Raw genomic sequence first — 17,485 nt, forward strand, 5'->3', positions numbered from 1 at the left:
AACTACGTCAACTAATTCTCATTAATTTGCAAATGCATGTCTTCTAACTCTCAGTAGGGTAGGTTTAGGGTTAGTACAATAACTTGACATACTTGCAGAGTTTCTCATAGTCAGTATGTTGTGGACCCATCAAAATAAATTGTTAGAAGTTTTAAGTAGACAGTCTACTAATAATTTAATGACTGCTAGTTGACATGTAGTTGCAAAGTTACTTACTATTAGTAGAATGTCTAAAGTGGGCTATCGAAATAAATTGTTACCATTATATCATTATGATTATATATTATCAATAACGTGGTATCGCGATAGCAAAACTGTCTCGATATCATCGTGGTCATATGACAATATGAAACAATAGGTCTTCCGGGGTATAGTTTTTAAAACCCATTTAAACTTCTTATTCTTACATAAAAGGTCTTTAAAGTTGTGTTTTGGGCCATTATGCTTTGGCACAGTATGTGTCAAACAAACTAAAACCGAAAGCACTGTTTCTTTGTGGCGTGGCTGACACAGAAGAGCATACGCTGCTTGCGTCCAGTGGATATTCTCCAAAATGGCGCTATGCTGAACCAGGGGAGACGAAATGTTGAATAAAGTCGTTTTGTTTTCTTTGCGCAGAAAAAGTATTCTCGTTGCTTCATTAAATTCAGATTGAACCCCTGATGGCAGATGGACTATTCTGACGATGCTTTTCATACTTTTCTGGGCCTCGACAGCAGTGGCGCCTCCAAGGGGGGGCTGGGGGGCACCGGCCACCCCATTGGCCCCCCCAAACAGAAAGAGTGGAGTTTTTTTTAGAATAATATTTTTTTATATAAATTAACACGGACATTGACGAAACACTACATTAAAAATAAATATAATAAACTTGTATTATGTGTACCATAGAATTCGCTCTCAACCCCTCCTCCTCTTTACCTGCGTTGCGGCGAGAGACTTCGCGCACTCACACAGCCGCACTATCGAAGCATACTTCAGCACATGGTCTGTTCGAGAGAAGCAATCAACGCGGGAGAGGAAACTTACAAGTAAAACTTAGTTTTCGTATGTTATATAAAACTTAGTTTATTCTGTCAAACTCACATAATACAATACTGCTTAGCTAAAGATTAGGCGTCACTAAGGCATTGCTCACATGTCAAACACTAAGTTTTTATTAGATTAATATTACTCAGGGCTCTACAGTGTGACCATTTCAGTTGCATTTGAGACTGAAAACTAGGCTACTGCGTGCGACTATGAAAAAAATATTTAGGAGAAACGTGCGACTGACCCAATCAGCATATTTGAGTTTGCGCTGAAGGAGCTTCAAAGGTTTCTAACGTACTCACAACGTGTTTGGCTGCGTTGAGTAATGTAGCCTATCACTTACAGACGTATCCACTCATTATAACAAACAACGCGAAGACAGACTGTAAATTAGAGATTCACTGTGCAGTGTAAGGAGCTGATTATAATAGAGTTTTGTGAGATCGCAAACTAAGATGAGTGACAGCTTTTAATGATTAAGGGAGTTTGCAAATGTGATTGATTTAATACAACAGTTCATTAAACAAGAAGTTAATATTTAAGTGACTTGTATTTTCTGACTACAACGGTATTGCCTTATTTTGCTCTATTTCGTCAATGAAAATAGTTTCCGACAAAGTAACAGCTGAGCCGCTGCGCATCTCCATTCAAACACAGCGGTATTTTGTTTATGCATGAGCTGCGTTTTTAAACGAATCTAGTGTCAATAAAGACAGTCATTGTCATTAAAGACGGTACTTCGTTCCTGAATGGATCAGCCGTTCAAACGAATCAAATAAATGAATGATTCAGTGATAAAATCAGTGACATGCCGCAAATAAACATACATTTTATATTTTAAAAAGTTTTTAAAATATGCTATATAATATATAAAAAATAATATATAAAAATATTGTTTATTTGCAACAGTTATGCTAACAACAATAAAAAGACTATTGACATTTAAACAGTGACATCTGCTGACGCACACCGTGCTGCGTTGTCACAGGAACATCCCAGCTGAAGATGAGTAAATTACGCTCCCTTCACCAAGTGCATTCCAAACGAATACATAATGACACGCCCTGTTCACTCCAAAGTCCCCACTCCAAGGGGATAGGGATGATCACTTCCATTTGGAACCGCATACCGTTAAACCCCTATTTATTATTAATTACTATTATTAGACAGTTTTTTTTTTTTTTTTTGTGTGTGTACAAAACTTTTACAGCCACTGTTATACTGGAACATCTAAACTTTCATACTCACCCTTTCATAGTCAGACAGTGAAAGATGGCAGCTGTATTTGGAGTAGAGGTCACAAAGCTGTCTGAGGTTGTCCACTAGAGACCTCAGATTTTGCACTTCCTCTGATCCACAGATTTCAGCCTGAAAAACAATTTAATTCTCATCTGAGGACAAATGTATTGTTCTGGTCAGTACTACTATTTCTCACAATGGCTTAATCTACCAGGAATATGGTCAAAAAGATTAAAAATTAGGGACAAACTTGACATTTACCAAACCCATAGACCTCCAGAGGCAAGGCAAGCCAAGTTCAGCCAGGACCAGTCCATTATGAGGCCAGTCACTCTATAAAAAAAAAAAAAGTAAGTTAATAATAATAATAATAATAATAATAATAATAAAACAAATCAAATAACTTGAGTGAAAGATAGTCTTTGCATTTACTTCGGCCAATTTGCACCTGGTTCACCAGACAGACTACGATTTCATCTGGTATTAATACAAGTCTTCGGTTACCGCTTTGGCTTTCGTTGGGGGAGGGTCTATGATATTTGTGACTAAATATATTAATTATGAAGTTTTGGCGGCTAATAATTAAATTTGTGGTCACACTTTACATTGGGTGGCCTTAACTACTATGCACTATTGTGTTCATATTGTATTGCAAAACACTTTTGCTGCTTTGAGGTGGGATATGGGTAAGGTTAGGGACAGGTTTGGTAGTATGGGTAGGTTTAAGGGTGGGTTTAGGTGTAAGGGACGGGTCAACAGTGTAATTATAAATGTAATTACAGAAATTAATTACAGATGTAACTACATATAGGTATTTTTAAAAATATAAGTAAAATGTAAAATCATGTATGTACACAATAAGTGCATTTTACCAAATATTTAATTTAAATGTAAGTACATACTAGTTATGGCCACCTAATATAAAGTGGGACCAAATTTGTTAATGTCACTTACTGTGCAATGCTAATAAAAACCTTAAATACCCCCTGTGGTGAAAATCAAGTTTTTTACATGTCTGTCTGGTGTTTTTATTATGCTTAAAGATAAACCATGTGCAAATTCATCCGTCAACATCATTGCTGAACATTTCTCCTTAAAACTGTAGTGTACCAAAGACAGTCAACTTGCTGGGCTTTTCATATCCTTAGTAAAGTGCATCTACCTATAGATGTGTATTACATGCGGTCACCTGATGTTGTAGAGGGATGCATTTTTTCCCCACATTTTTTTACACTTTCTAAAGTGAGATTTGGCCACACAATGTGATCGTGATCAATGTCTGTCACAATGGCAAATGAGGCTGATAATACACGGGGCAACTTTTTGAGCAATTTTGCCAGGCAACTTTTTTTGAGCAATGTTGCTTGGGAACTTTTCCATTGAGAATGGGTAACAAATTTCTATCTGGATATTTTAGATCGGTCGTGGGCTCTGTGTCTCATTTGGTTCCCCAATGATGGCAATATTTCCCAAAGTTGCGCAGCAACATTGCTCAAAGAGTGTATCATCAACCTGACACTGTAGAGACAGAAAGTGTCACAAATGGCTGGCTTATTTTCTGGGCTGCATTTAAAAAGTAATATACTTGTATTAGAAAAAATAAAAAATAAATAAAATACTCATAAGAGTTCACTACCTTTTCTGTTAACTCCAGATTCCTTGCACGTTGCTCCAACCACCTGGCAAGTATTTTCTGTTTATATTTAAAACAAAAGTGTTTAGAATTTTGTTTTGTTTTTTAAACGTAAGTGTTAGCACAATTTACTAATTTCTTTTAAAAATCAGTGATGCATCCTTAGAAAGGAGAATAAATGAAAAATGTATTTAAAAAAAAGAGAGATTACAGTAAGAACATATAAGAACCATTTGGTTTGCATTTCATTACCAAAAAAAGGATGTTATCAATGAGATCTGAAAACATGGCGTTTAAAGTCAAGTATATTAGTTGCCCTCATACCTGTCCTTTGGGAAACACTCTCCATACAAATGGGACCACAGCACCCTTAAACCACAGACTTAGGTCCTGTGATGCAATGTCAGATGAAATAGAGCCCAGCAGAGCATGCAGGCAGCTCTCATCAAATTCCCTGGCAAACTCACCCTGGAAAATATCCACTTATCATGATTATCATAGAAACAACTATAGCAAGTTACAATGCTGACTAATAATAAAACAAACAAATAAAAATGATTAAAATCATCTAGAAAACATCAGGGACTTTTTAGCACCTTCATACAAATTTAATTATATCAGTAGAAAATACTGCATACCAGGGTCGGAAATTAACAGGGGCTTGTGGCAAATATGCCACCGAAATGAACAAAAATGCCACCACAGATTTAAGCTTCATTATAATGGTAGTTTCCTATAACTTGTGTTGAACTAACATCATGTATCAAAATGTTTTGTGTAGCCAGATTATGACAAGTCATTTATCCAAAAACAAAAACATTATATGTATTCTATTAATCGATATTAATCATTATTATAATATCAATAGCAATAATTGACAATAATGATTTTCTTTACATTACAGCCCTTTCTTAAATGCACAATTTACATAAAGATATTTATTCATTTACATAAAAACTTTAGTTTGTTGTTATTGGTAACAGTATATAGTATTCTCATTGACTGAATTGGTTAAATTTAAGTATTTGACATAAAAGGCAACCCAAACCGCCCTTGTGAAGATAAAATATACACCGGCAAATCAACGGTGCATCTTGTATATTCAATTTGTAGAGTGAAAATTGCTGGTCATCATAGTTTGCTTTGTAATTCCTGGCAAGTTTGCTTTAGACATCATACCTTTCAACATGTACTCAAATAATAATAAAATATCTTGATTTTTGGGGGGATTTTGTTGATAACATTATTAGACAATATTCTGCTGCATGTGTGTGGGTAATGTTGCTGGTTTAGGCCTGACACTGACCTGAAGCTTTATTCCAAAGCTTTTGATATTTTGTGCAGTGGTTATTTCACAGCAGTGACAGAAACGATCTTTTCCACTATGAGATAATATATGCACCCTTAAACTCATTTCCAGGGAATATTCATCTCTAGAATGGCAACTGTTTATAACCTATTAGATGGAGGCATCATCTTTTGTCAAATTCTTACATCAAATTCAGTTAGAATAATAAGACATGGCTACCAATTAAATTAAAACAGTTTCAACAAAATTCACTGCAAAAGTGGCACAGAAGCTGATGTTTATACACAGACTGTTGAATGCAGCTTAAAGGTGGCTTGCATTTTATTTCTGAATTTACAATAAAAAAGGCATATTTTATATATTTAATTATAAAACTAAATAAATTATAAAATAAATCAATAAAAAATATGAAATTAAAACTTCCAGTAGGCCATGGCGTGTCACCGAGTTGAGTCACTGAGTCACTCATTAAAGCAATTAATTCAAATGGCTGTTTCAGTCATTGAATCAATCATTAAAGGTATTGTTCACCCAAAAATTAAAATTCCGTCATTAATTAATCATTAACCAGTCTCCGCCGCCATTCACTAGAGTATCATGACATATGCGTGTGCATTCCTCTGCTTGTAAACAAGGCGCAGTGCATGCTTACTCTACGGCAGAATGCTGGCTCCTGCATCAGCAGCACCACACACGTGTCTTGGTACTCTTGTGTATTCTGACCCAGAAGAGAAGAAATCGTTGAATAAAGTTATTTTTGTTTTCTTTGTGCACAGAAAGTATTCTCATAGCTTCGTAAAATTACAGTTTAACATTGATATCACGTGGACTATTTAAACAAAGTCCTTACTACATTTCTGGGCCTTGAACATGGTAGTTCCATTGTTGTCTACGCAGGGTCACAAAGCTCTCAGATTTCATCAAAAAAATCTTAATTTGTGTTCCGAAGACAAACGAAGGTCTTACATGTTTGGAACGACATGAGGGCGAGTAATTTTGACAGAATTTTCATTTTTGGATGAACTATCCCTTTAATGAATGAGTCATTGTGAATTGACCACTGAATCATTGACTCAAATGTTTAATTAAAAAAACGCGAATCATTCAGTAACGAAACACCGCTGTGTTGCTCAGAGATGCACGACTGTTCTGCTGTGATCTTTGTTTGGAACTTTGTTCGGAGCCTAGGTTGGCCACCCCACTCATAACTGCTGTTTCTGTCTGTTTTTTCTTTACAAGAAGTGCATTTATTCAGTCCCAGAACGTCTTTACGATCACATCAATCCGGAGACGTTTCAGACGCGCGCTCCAGCTTCACTTCAGCGGCAGGTGCGAGTCAAACAAGCGCGGAAACCGGCACACGCTGCAGTGTGTATCAATTCATATCTAAGCGCGAAATAAACTATGTGCATGCAATGTCATGGTCAGTTAAGACATTAAGTTACCAAAAAGGCGATTAAAGCTGCCTTAAAACTGTCCAAACTGTCTCTCTCATCTAACACACCCGATTCAACTCGTCAGCTCATTAGTAGAGACTGAAATGGGTCCGACCTGTAGTGGGTCAGAAAAGGTGATGAGAGCTGAGACTGAGAAAATACGATGGGTGTCAGATCCGCATCACGTTTAGCAGCAGCACCTCTTAAAGAAATATCAGCCAAAAACAACCTCATAACCAGCTGCTGTGATGTCTGTTCATCAAGAATAAAAGAAAGAAGAGGAAATCAATAACTTTTATATAGCTGTACGTATTTATTTGTATTTAGCTTAGAATTTAGTGTTTGATAACTTTATTCAATTTCTGTATATATCTGCTGAGGGACACAGGTAGCCTAGCTAAATATAACATTTACAATAATGGGTTTATGTGAAGATTGTTTTAAGTTCACTTAAATTAGAAGTTATTTTTAAAGTCTAATAAATGTAAAAATTGATAGCACTTAATTATAATGTAATATTGGCTATAGTCAATGGTTAAAAAATATATTTTTTTTTAAGGAAATCATTATTACTCTGTATCAGTGACACTGGCCTTCAGTTATAAAAAGAGATGCCATTAAACATTAAAAATAAGTCGTTTCTATATTAATTTGAAGATTGAATGTGAAACTATTGCAATATAAATGTATATTTAAAAACTTTAAGTTTAGGTGGGATTAATCGTGATTAATTTCAGAAAAATGTGTGATTAATTAGTTAAAAAAAAAATTTAATCGATTGACAGCATATATATATATATACACAGGTGCTAGTCATATAATTCGAATATCATCAAAAAGTTGATTTATTTCACTAATTCCATTCAAAAAGTGAAACTTGTATATTATATTCATTCATTACACACAGACTGATATATTTCAAATGTTTATTTCTTTTAATTTTCATGATTAGAGCTTACAGCTCATGAAAGTCAAAAATCAGTATCTCAAAATATTAGAATATTTACATTTGAGTTTGAATAAATGACCATCCCTTCAGTATAAATTCTGGGTATCTCTTGTTCTTTGAAACCACAGTAATGGGGAAGACTGCTGACTTGGCAATGATCCAGAAGACGAACATTGACACCCTCCACAAAGAGGGTAAGTCACAGAAGGTCATTACTGAAAGGTGTGGCTGTTTACAGAGTGCTGTATCAAAGCATATTAAATGCAAAGTTGACTGGAAGGAAGAATCTGGGTAGGAAAAGGTGCACAAGCAACAGGGATGACCGCAAGCTTGAGAATACTGTCAAGCAAAGCCGATTCAAACACTTGGGAGAGCTTCACAAGGAGAGAACTGAAGCTGGAGTCAGTGCATCAAGAGTCACCAAGCTCAGACGTCTTCAGGAAAAGGGCTATCAAGCCACTTCTGAACCAGAGACAACGTCAGAAGCATCTTAACTGGGCTGTGGAGAAAAAGAACTGGACTGTTGCTCAGTGGTCCAAAGTCCTCTTTTCAGATGAAAGTTAATTTTACATTTCATTTGGAAATCAAGGTCCCAGAGTCTGAAGGAAGAGTGGAGAGGCACAGAATCCATGTTGCTTGAAGTCCAGTGTGAAGTTTCCACAGTCAGTGCTGATTTGGGCTGCCATGTCATCTGCTGGTGTTGGTCCACTGTGTTTTCTGATGTCCACAGTCAACGCAGCCATCTACCAGGAAATTTTAGAGCACTTCATGCTTCCTTCTGTTGACAAGCTTTATGGAGATGCTGATTTCATTTTCCAGCAGGACTTGGCACCTGCCCACACTGCCAAAGGTACCAAAAGCTGGTTTAATGACCATAGTGTTACTGTACTTGATTGGCCAGCAAACTCGCCTGACCTGAACCCCATAGAGAATCTATGGGGTATTGTCAAGAGGAAGATGAGAGACACCAGACCCAACAATGCAGATGAGCTGAAGGCCACTATCAGAGCAACCTGGGCTCTCGTAACACCTGAGCAGTGCCACAGACTGATCGACTCCATGCCACGCCGCATTGCTGCAGTAATTCAGGCAAAAGGAGCCCCAACTAGGTATTGAGTGATGTACATGCTCATACTTTTCATTTTCATACTTTTCATTTTTCCAAGATTTCTAAAAATCCTTTCTTTGTATGGGTCTTAAGTAATATTCTAATATTTTGAGATACTGATTTTTGACTTTCATGAGCTATAAGCTCTAATCATCAAAATTAAAAGAAATAAACATTTGAAATATATCAGTCTGTGTGTAATGAATGAATATAATAAACAAGTTTCACTTTTTGAATGGAATTAGTGAAATAAATCAACTTTTTGATGATATTCTAATTATATGACCAGCACCTGTATATATATGCTGTCAATCGATTAATCCTTTTGATCTTTTACTTAAAAAAATAAAAAAATAAAAAAAATTAAATAAAATCACAAAAATCGAACATTTCATTGGATTATAAGAATTTAAAATGGGGGGAAATATCATTATGAAATAAATGTTTTTCTCTAATACACATTGGCCACAATTAACGGCACCCTTTTATTTAATACTTTTTGAAACCTCCATTTGCCAGTTTAAAACCTCTAAATGTTCTCCTATAATGCCTGACAAGGTTAGGGAACACCTGACAAGAGATCAGAGACCATTCCTTCACCCAGAATCACTCCAGGCCCTTTAGATTCCCAGCTCCATGTTGGTGCTTCTCTTCAGTTCACCCCAATCATTTTCTATAGGGTTCAGGTCAGAGGACTGGAATGGCCAGCAGAAGCATGGTTTTGTGTGCAGGGACCTATTTTTGTGTTGTTTTTTGAGGTTTGTGTTTGGATTATTGTACGGTTGGAAGATCCAAACATGGCTCTTTATAAGATTTCTAACAGAGTCAGTCACTTATTGATTTTTTATCTGTTGGTATTTGATAGAATCCATGATGCCATGTGTTTTTGGATGAGCTAGGATGATTTTTCTTGTATCCCTCCCAAACAACATGTGGTGATGTAGGTGCTGTTTGACCATTTTTTTTTTTTTAAGGTTTTCTGACACCGAGACACAAATATGTTCTCCAGCTGTGGTCCTTGGAGAGTCTTTAGCCACTCAAACTCTCCTTCTCACCATGCATTAGGACAATATAGACACACGTCCTCTTCCAGGCAGTTTTGTAACATTTTATGTTGATTGGAAATTCTTAATTATTGCCCTGATGGTGGAAATGAGAATTTTCACTGCTCTAGCTCTTTTCTTAAAGCCACTTCACTAATTTGTGAAGCTCAATTATCTTTTGCTGCATATCAGAAATATATTCTTTGGTTTTTCTCATTGTGATGGATGTTTAAGGAAATTTGGGCTTTGTTTTCCCTCCTATTTATATTTCTGTGAAACAGGAAGCCATGGCTGGATAATTTCATGTTCATAATCACCCTGGAGTGCTCAAAATTGTTAATATGAATGGGCATATACTTCAGAGATATTTTACTCATAAGAATTTCTAGGGGTACCAATAATTGTGTCCAATGTGTATTAGAGAAACACATTTATTTCATAATGATATTTCTTCCCATTTTAAATTCTTATTATCCAATGAAAGGTTAGATTTTTGTGAATTTTTTAAATAAAAGAATCAAAAGGATTAACAATGCAGATTAATTTTCACAGCCTTCTTTGATCATATTTACCAAGGGTGCAGATATTTTTGGCCATGTCACACACACATACATACCATACATACCATACATACACACATATATATATATATATATATATATAAACCGAAAAGTTTCCGTCATTTATGACATTTTTTAAGCAGTGACGGAAATCTGAAGGCCTTCTGTCACTTTCACAGATTACACTGAGGATGATCTACTGTAATTCAGAACTGTAATTCCCACCCCTGTCCAACTGGTTGCGACTGGACTAGTGTACAGCTTGTATAACAGTGTAAATTTGCTGTCCCCTCAAAATAACTCAACACACAGCCATTAATGTCTAAACCACTGGCCACAAAAGTGAGTACACCCCTAAGTGAAAATGCCCAAATTGGGCCCAAAGTGTCAATATTTTGTGTGGCCACCATTATTTTCCAGCACTGCCTTAACCCTCTTGGGCATGGAGCTCACCAGAGCTTCACAGGTTGCCACTGGAGTCCTCTTCCACTCCTCCACGACAACATCACGGAGCTGGTGGATGTTAGAGACCTTGCGCTCCTCCACCTTCCATTTGAGGATGCCCGACAGATGCTCATGCTTGGCCAGTCCATCACCTTTACCCTCAGCTTCTTTAGCAAGGCAGTGGTCGTCTTGGAGGTGTGTTTGGAGTCGTTATGTTGGAATACTGCCCTGCGGAATCATGCTCTGCTTCAGTATGTCACAGTACATGTTGGCATTCATGGTTCCCTCAATGGACTGTAGCACCCCAGTGCCGGCAGCACTCATGCAGCCCCAGACCATGACACTCCCACCACCATGCTTGACTGTAGGCAAGACACACTTGTCTTTGTACCCTGGTTGCCGCCACACCCACTTGACACGATCTGATCCAAATAAGTTTATCTTGGTCTCATCAGACCACAGGACATGGTTCCAGTAATCCATGTCCTTAGTCTGCTTGTCTTCAACTGTTTGCGGGCTTTCTTGTGCATCATCTTTAGAAGAGGCTTCCTTCTGGGACGACAGCCATGCAGCCCAATTTGATGCAGTGTGCGGCGTATGGTCTAAGCACTGACAGGCGGACCCCCCACCCCTTCAACCTCTGCAGCAATGCTGGCAGCACTCATACGTCTATTTCCCAAACACCATGGCGAGGCCTGTTCTGAGTGAAACCGGTTACCTCTTATAGCCGACGCCATCTTTATGTAGAGCAACGATTCTTTTTTTCAGATCATCAGAGAGTTCTTTGCCATGAGGTGCCATGCTGAACTTCCAGTGACCAGTATGAGAGAGTGAGAGCGATAACACCAAATTTAACACACCTGCTCCCTGTTCACACCTGAGACCTTGTAACACTAACGAGTCACGTGACACCGGGGAGAGAAAATGGCTAATTGGGCCCAATTTGGACATTTTCACTTAGGGGTGTACTCACTTTTGTGGCCAGCGGTTTAGACATTAATGGCTGTGTGTTGAGTTATTTTGAGGGGACAGCAAATTTACACTGTTATACAAGCTGCACACTCACTACTTTACATTGTAGCAAAGTGTCATTTCTTCAGTGTTGTCACATGAAAAGATATATTAAAATTAGGGCTGCACGATATATTGCATGCGATTGTCATGCGCATCTCGTCAGTAAAGCCGGTTCCGTGATTAGCGGTAAATCTCCATCACCTGTTTTCAAATGGAGGTGCATTTAATACACAGAGCCACAGTTCACTGACAAGCTACGCAATATCACATTCGATATCGCAGGCGATTCATCTGCGATTCTGAGCGCGAATTGCATAGCTTGTCAGTGAACTACGGCTCTGTGTATTAAATGGCGCATGTATTAGATGCGCATGACAATCGCATGCAATATATCGTGCAGCCCTAATTAAAATATTTACAAAAATGTGAAGGGTGTACTCACTTCTGTGAGATACTGTATATACATATAGAGACAGATAGATAGATATAGAGACATCTGATATATGTGTGTCTATATATATATAGATTTATTTGCATTTATGAATTTATTAAACCCTTTATTCCAACGTGACTTGTTAACAAGTTGAGTCAACCATTTTTATTGTTTCAGGCCATTAAATCATGGAATGGCTTTAAACCATTTCGCAATTTCAGTCTTTATATAATGTTGCTGTCATATAGATGACTCTGAATTCCAAAATGGTAAGGTTTTACAGCACTTCAAAACTTGCAGTTCCCCAATGAAGTGAAAATGACTGTTAATAAAAACGAGACATGTTTTTGAGTACCGATCCATTTACCTCATGTCGAAGCCACAAGTATTGTGATCCACTAAGATTCCCCTCTTTCAGAAGAGCAAGGATGTCTTTGAGATAATCTGTGCTGTTTAAGAACTCAATCCATGCTGTGCCCCTGTAAATTACATCAAGTGGGTGAAATGATTGTTTCAAAAGTGCAAAAAGACTAGGGTGGACAAAACATATATCCTACATTTTAATAACTGAGAAAACAGTCAAATAGATTTGTGTAATAATCGCTGGTTTGCTGAACATACTTAAAGTTGCCAGGTCCATACACGTTGGCAAAGGTGGCGAGCTTAGCCAGGGCTGTTTGGATCTGGCAGCACGGAAAACGGTTTAAGGTGTAATTTAGCATCTCTTCAGCTATGCTGAGAGTAGGCCAGGAAGCAGTCAGGCAGTACTGCACCACAAACTGCTCATCCTGTGGGACAAATGGAAAGACAGTGTTAAACATTCACAAAACACATTTGTAGTATGAATGCCTTAAAACAACGAAGTATAATATTCAGCTTAACCAATTGTGATTAAAGCCCCTGAGAGAGAAGTGCTGGTTAGATACTGTATTGTGTAGAGGTGTTATTTTATCAGGAAAATGGAACTACAGTGGGGAAAAAATTATTTGATCCCCTGCTGATTTTGTACGTTTGCCCACTGACAAAGAAATTATCAGTCTATAATTTTAAGTAGGTTTATTTGAACGGTGAGAGACAGAATAACAAAAAAATCCAGAAAGGCACATTTCAAAAAAAGTTATAAATTTATTTGCATTTTAATGAATGAAATAAGTATTTGACCCCTTCGCAAAACATGACTCCCTGTCATGTGTCTCCCTGCAGAGACCCTTCTCACAATTTTCCGTCTCTTGGCCACTTCACATTATAATATCTTATAAGGATGGGCAACATGGCAGAAATACTGTATCAGATTTTTTTTTTTTTTTCCCAGTCAGGTTCACAATCCACAATCTTATTGCTACAATTTATTTGTATGTTGGTTTTTAAGACTTATGCAAGTTACTGAGCAATGCTGCCAAACTAATTTCTCCATTTCATTTTATATAAATATAATAAGATGTTGGCCATCTTATTTCACTTTATTTCATAGGCTTCCCACTCTTTTATAAACACCAGATTCATGGACTCTAAAGAATGTATTTTCCATTTCCTATCAAGCACCTGTATAAATTACGCTACAGTGTAAGTGGTATTCATGAATGCCACAAAAAATAATATATCAAGCATAATATTTAATGTGAACATAAATTAAGCCCAACAGAAATCTTACTTACAGTATTACAAATCCTCAGCATTTTTAGTTAAACCGCATTTTTTACATCCATCTTTGACCTAAGGGAAGTGACATTTCTCTAGATATTGCCAAGTCATTGGGAAAGCAGACAAAAACTGAATTATTTGTAAAATGTGAAACTTTAGGGAATTTTTTTTTTTTTGGGAATGAAAATAACCACACGCCATCATAATTTATTGTAAATGACTGCACTGATCATCATTTGTTTTTGAAAATTTGTGAAACCAGAGGACATATCTAAATATGTGAGCTCAGATGAGCAACAAAAATTTGAAACTAAATAAAATTGTGTGTTGTCCACCAAACCTGAACCGTTTCCATCATTCGGTCATTCCAATAATCGTCTCGGCTTCTAAATGAAACTAGATTTATACCTTTGTGGTGTTTGGTTTACTGTATTATAATTTTACACAGCTTACTAAACATTTTGCCCATGTTGTGTAACCAGATGTTGACCAACTGGCTTTTGTGTTGCCCCTTTGACCTTGCAGTTTTCCCCTGCCAAATAAAAAAGTAACTAGGGTTGCAAATTCTGGGAATTTTCAAGACTGGAAATTTACGGGATATTATATGCTGATTCATTATCAATTTTGGAAAAAGTTGTACTGCTTATATATATATATATATATATATATATATATTTTTTTTTTTTTTTTAATTTCCTGTGATACTTTTTTCAGGATTCTTTAATGACTAAAAAGTAAAAAAAAAAAAAGAACAGCATTCATTTAAAATAGAAATCCATTTTTAAAAAGACACCACCATTCAAAAGATTGGGGTCGGTATTTTTTCCTTTCTTTTTTTGAAAAAATTAATACTTTTAAGGATGCGTTAAATTAATAAAAAGTAATAGTAAAGACTTATATTGTTAGAAAAGATTCCAATTTTGAATAAATGCTGTTCTTTTAAAGTTTTTATTCATCAACGAATCCTGAAAAAAGTATAAAATTTTTAAAATCTGTATTAGTTTGCATGCATGTCAGCTTATGATCAAACAAAATGTTTACATTTATATTTGTTTATTATACAGTTTCTATAAATTTCCCCAAATTTCCAATTAATTCCCATAAATTCCAGTAAATTCCCATAAATTCCTGTTAAGTTTTCAAATTGGAATATTTCCTAAATTCCCCAGATAAAGTTCCCATCGAAAGTTTCAAGAAAATTTCTGGAAATTTTCCGCCCCTTTGTAACCCTAAAAGTAACGTCTTCGGTCAGCATGCGGGCTATTCTGCATATATAATTTTGATACGTCGGTAAAGGATAGCCTCGTGGGCAGCGTGTCGACATATAACACCACTGTGTTTCGGGTGACTCAAGTTTGAGTCCCGACTCACGGTCCTTTCCCAATTCTGTCCCCCCTCTCTCTTCCATCTCGTTTCCTGTCAATACATACTGTACTATCCTAATAAAAAGGCAAAAATGACAAAAAGGAAATCTTGAAAGAAAAAAAAAGAAAAAAATGAATGTGGCTTTCAGTGCGTTGATTTAGGTAATTTATTGTGGATTGCAAAGCCTCAAATTGTTCAATAGGCAAATGTAAATAATTTAAGGCTTTTCTGTTTGTTAAACTATTAATATAGGAACTGCTGATTTTAAGCAAATTACAAATCAACCCCCACCCCACCACCAGCATTCATTAGTTTCAATTCATTAACATAATTATAGAAATATAAATTAATGCCCACTTGTGTTTACATGCTAAAATTGTTATTATTCATTTTTATTATATGAAGCTCTGCATATTTGTAGAAAAGCTTAATATTACCATGATCTTCATTAGGTTGGTTTTGGCCTCTTCAATGAGCTTGGGCCACTCAAGGGTTTGATCACTGCCTGATTCCGAGATGAGCTTTTCCAGCACAACATTAAGCTTAACCTTATACACCAGCTAAAACAAACAAAAAGAAACCTTGTCAGTTCACCATGAAAACACTATTATAAAGTATATGTTTATATGGTAACTTTGCCAGTCTTACTTCAACATCAAGTCCAAAGGCTTTGGCAAATTTCTCTGCATCTTCAAACTTGTGCTTATAAAGAAGTTTGTTCAGTCTGGTGGGAGAAGATAAATAGTGCACAAAGTACTGCAAACAGGCATTGAAAACAATGGGCAGTTCTGCTTTGAAGCTTGAAGTACAATTTATTTTAAACAGTATTTAACCCTCTGGTTTTGATTTGTCATGTTAGCCTGAAACATTTTGCAAGTAGATTTTTTTATTTAATCAAAATGGTATCAAACTTGGTGACTTTTGTAAAAAAAAAAAAAAATCATGGGCATGATTTGAAAAGGTTAAATGGTCATAAAAAAGGCCAAAAAACTGAAAAAAAAAGAACACCGCAATGAAAGGGGTAAAACCAAAGACTGTATAAAAAAAAAAAATTTTTTAAAAAGATGGACGATACGTCTTCACTTCCTTCCACTTTAGGAAAGTGAAGCCAAAGCATCTCATTATGGCCACTGCTATCTTGAGTAAATGACGTCATTTGGAGCCCGAGTCTGCGCAGCAGAGATTCGTTTGGAGCCAGAGTATGTGCAATAGTGCCGTGAGGTGGAGCCGCGGTATCAAATTCCTGCCCAAACTCCCGCAGACCCAATGACAAGATCACAGTCATGACACCACACCCCGTTTTTATAGCATCAAATAACTACCTAAAAGCAAACTTCTTAGAAAAACGAACACTTAAACATAAATCAGTACGATAGCAACTGCCTCAAACGACGGAAACTATCTTTGGGAAAAATTAATTTGAAGTGTAATTTGATCATTTTGTTTGTCTCACATCCCATTAGATTACATGGAGAGGCGGGTTTATGACCTGTACTGCAGCCAGACACCTGAGGGCGATCGAGATGCTTTGGCTTCACTTTCAGGAATCGTGAGGCACGCTTGGGTAAAACTCTAAAACATCAAGAGTGCAAAACAATTACACATACAAAACTGTGTGACTAACACAGAGCAAAGTTTTGAGAATTTGAGAAATAAATTCAATAATTCAGTCAGACAAGCATTAAATACACACAGCCATACATGCAAATACTCAACTAACAGGTTCAAATTATATCATAGCTAGTTGGATCTAGTTCTGATCTAGAATTACCAGCAGCGGTACCTGGTAAAAGCTCATTCAAGAACCATATGTATTTATATATAGGGCTATACATGCATCTAGTGTGTATATTCCATACATGCATTTTCTTTATTTCTTTCCGCCAGGTAGCACTAATCTGCATCCATTTGATCGATTTTAAATATTCTTGAGATATAGTTTTCTTTTTTTTTTTTTATTAAATCCTCTAAAATATTAGAATTTTTTTTTTTTTTTTTAAATATAGTACATTCATTTTATGAAAATAAAAAATTATTATACAACTATTGTACCAGATATGATTTGCCTGTAAACAACACAAGACTCCTACATGAACAGCACCAGAGGTTAAAAAGTATTTAAAAAGCGAGTGAAGCCACAACAGGAAAATAAATTAATAATTACAATGAAGCATAGGAAGCAAAACCACCACCACCATTTGCATTAAAATCAAGGCAGAGCATTCCTTCAGCTGCATCTACAACAAATATCTTCTTGAAAAGAAAAAAATAATAAATAAATA

At 36.2% G+C, this 17,485-nt stretch overlaps 1 protein-coding gene across 1 annotated transcript in view; it reads right to left on the reverse strand.

The window, feature by feature from the left end:
- Positions 1–17,485, reverse strand: part of kntc1 (kinetochore associated 1) — a 130,753-nt gene that overhangs the window by 71,817 nt on the left and 41,451 nt on the right. Inside the window, 8 exon segments of the mRNA XM_058777423.1 lie at positions 2,278–2,397; positions 2,530–2,601; positions 3,905–3,961; positions 4,226–4,369; positions 12,565–12,676; positions 12,819–12,985; positions 15,641–15,763; positions 15,852–15,927. Of these exon segments, the coding sequence (XP_058633406.1) occupies positions 2,278–2,397; positions 2,530–2,601; positions 3,905–3,961; positions 4,226–4,369; positions 12,565–12,676; positions 12,819–12,985; positions 15,641–15,763; positions 15,852–15,927 (871 nt within the window).

This window comes from Onychostoma macrolepis, chromosome 05, assembly GCF_012432095.1.
Source record: "Onychostoma macrolepis isolate SWU-2019 chromosome 05, ASM1243209v1, whole genome shotgun sequence".
In the NCBI taxonomy this organism is placed as follows: Eukaryota; Metazoa; Chordata; class Actinopteri; order Cypriniformes; family Cyprinidae; genus Onychostoma; species Onychostoma macrolepis.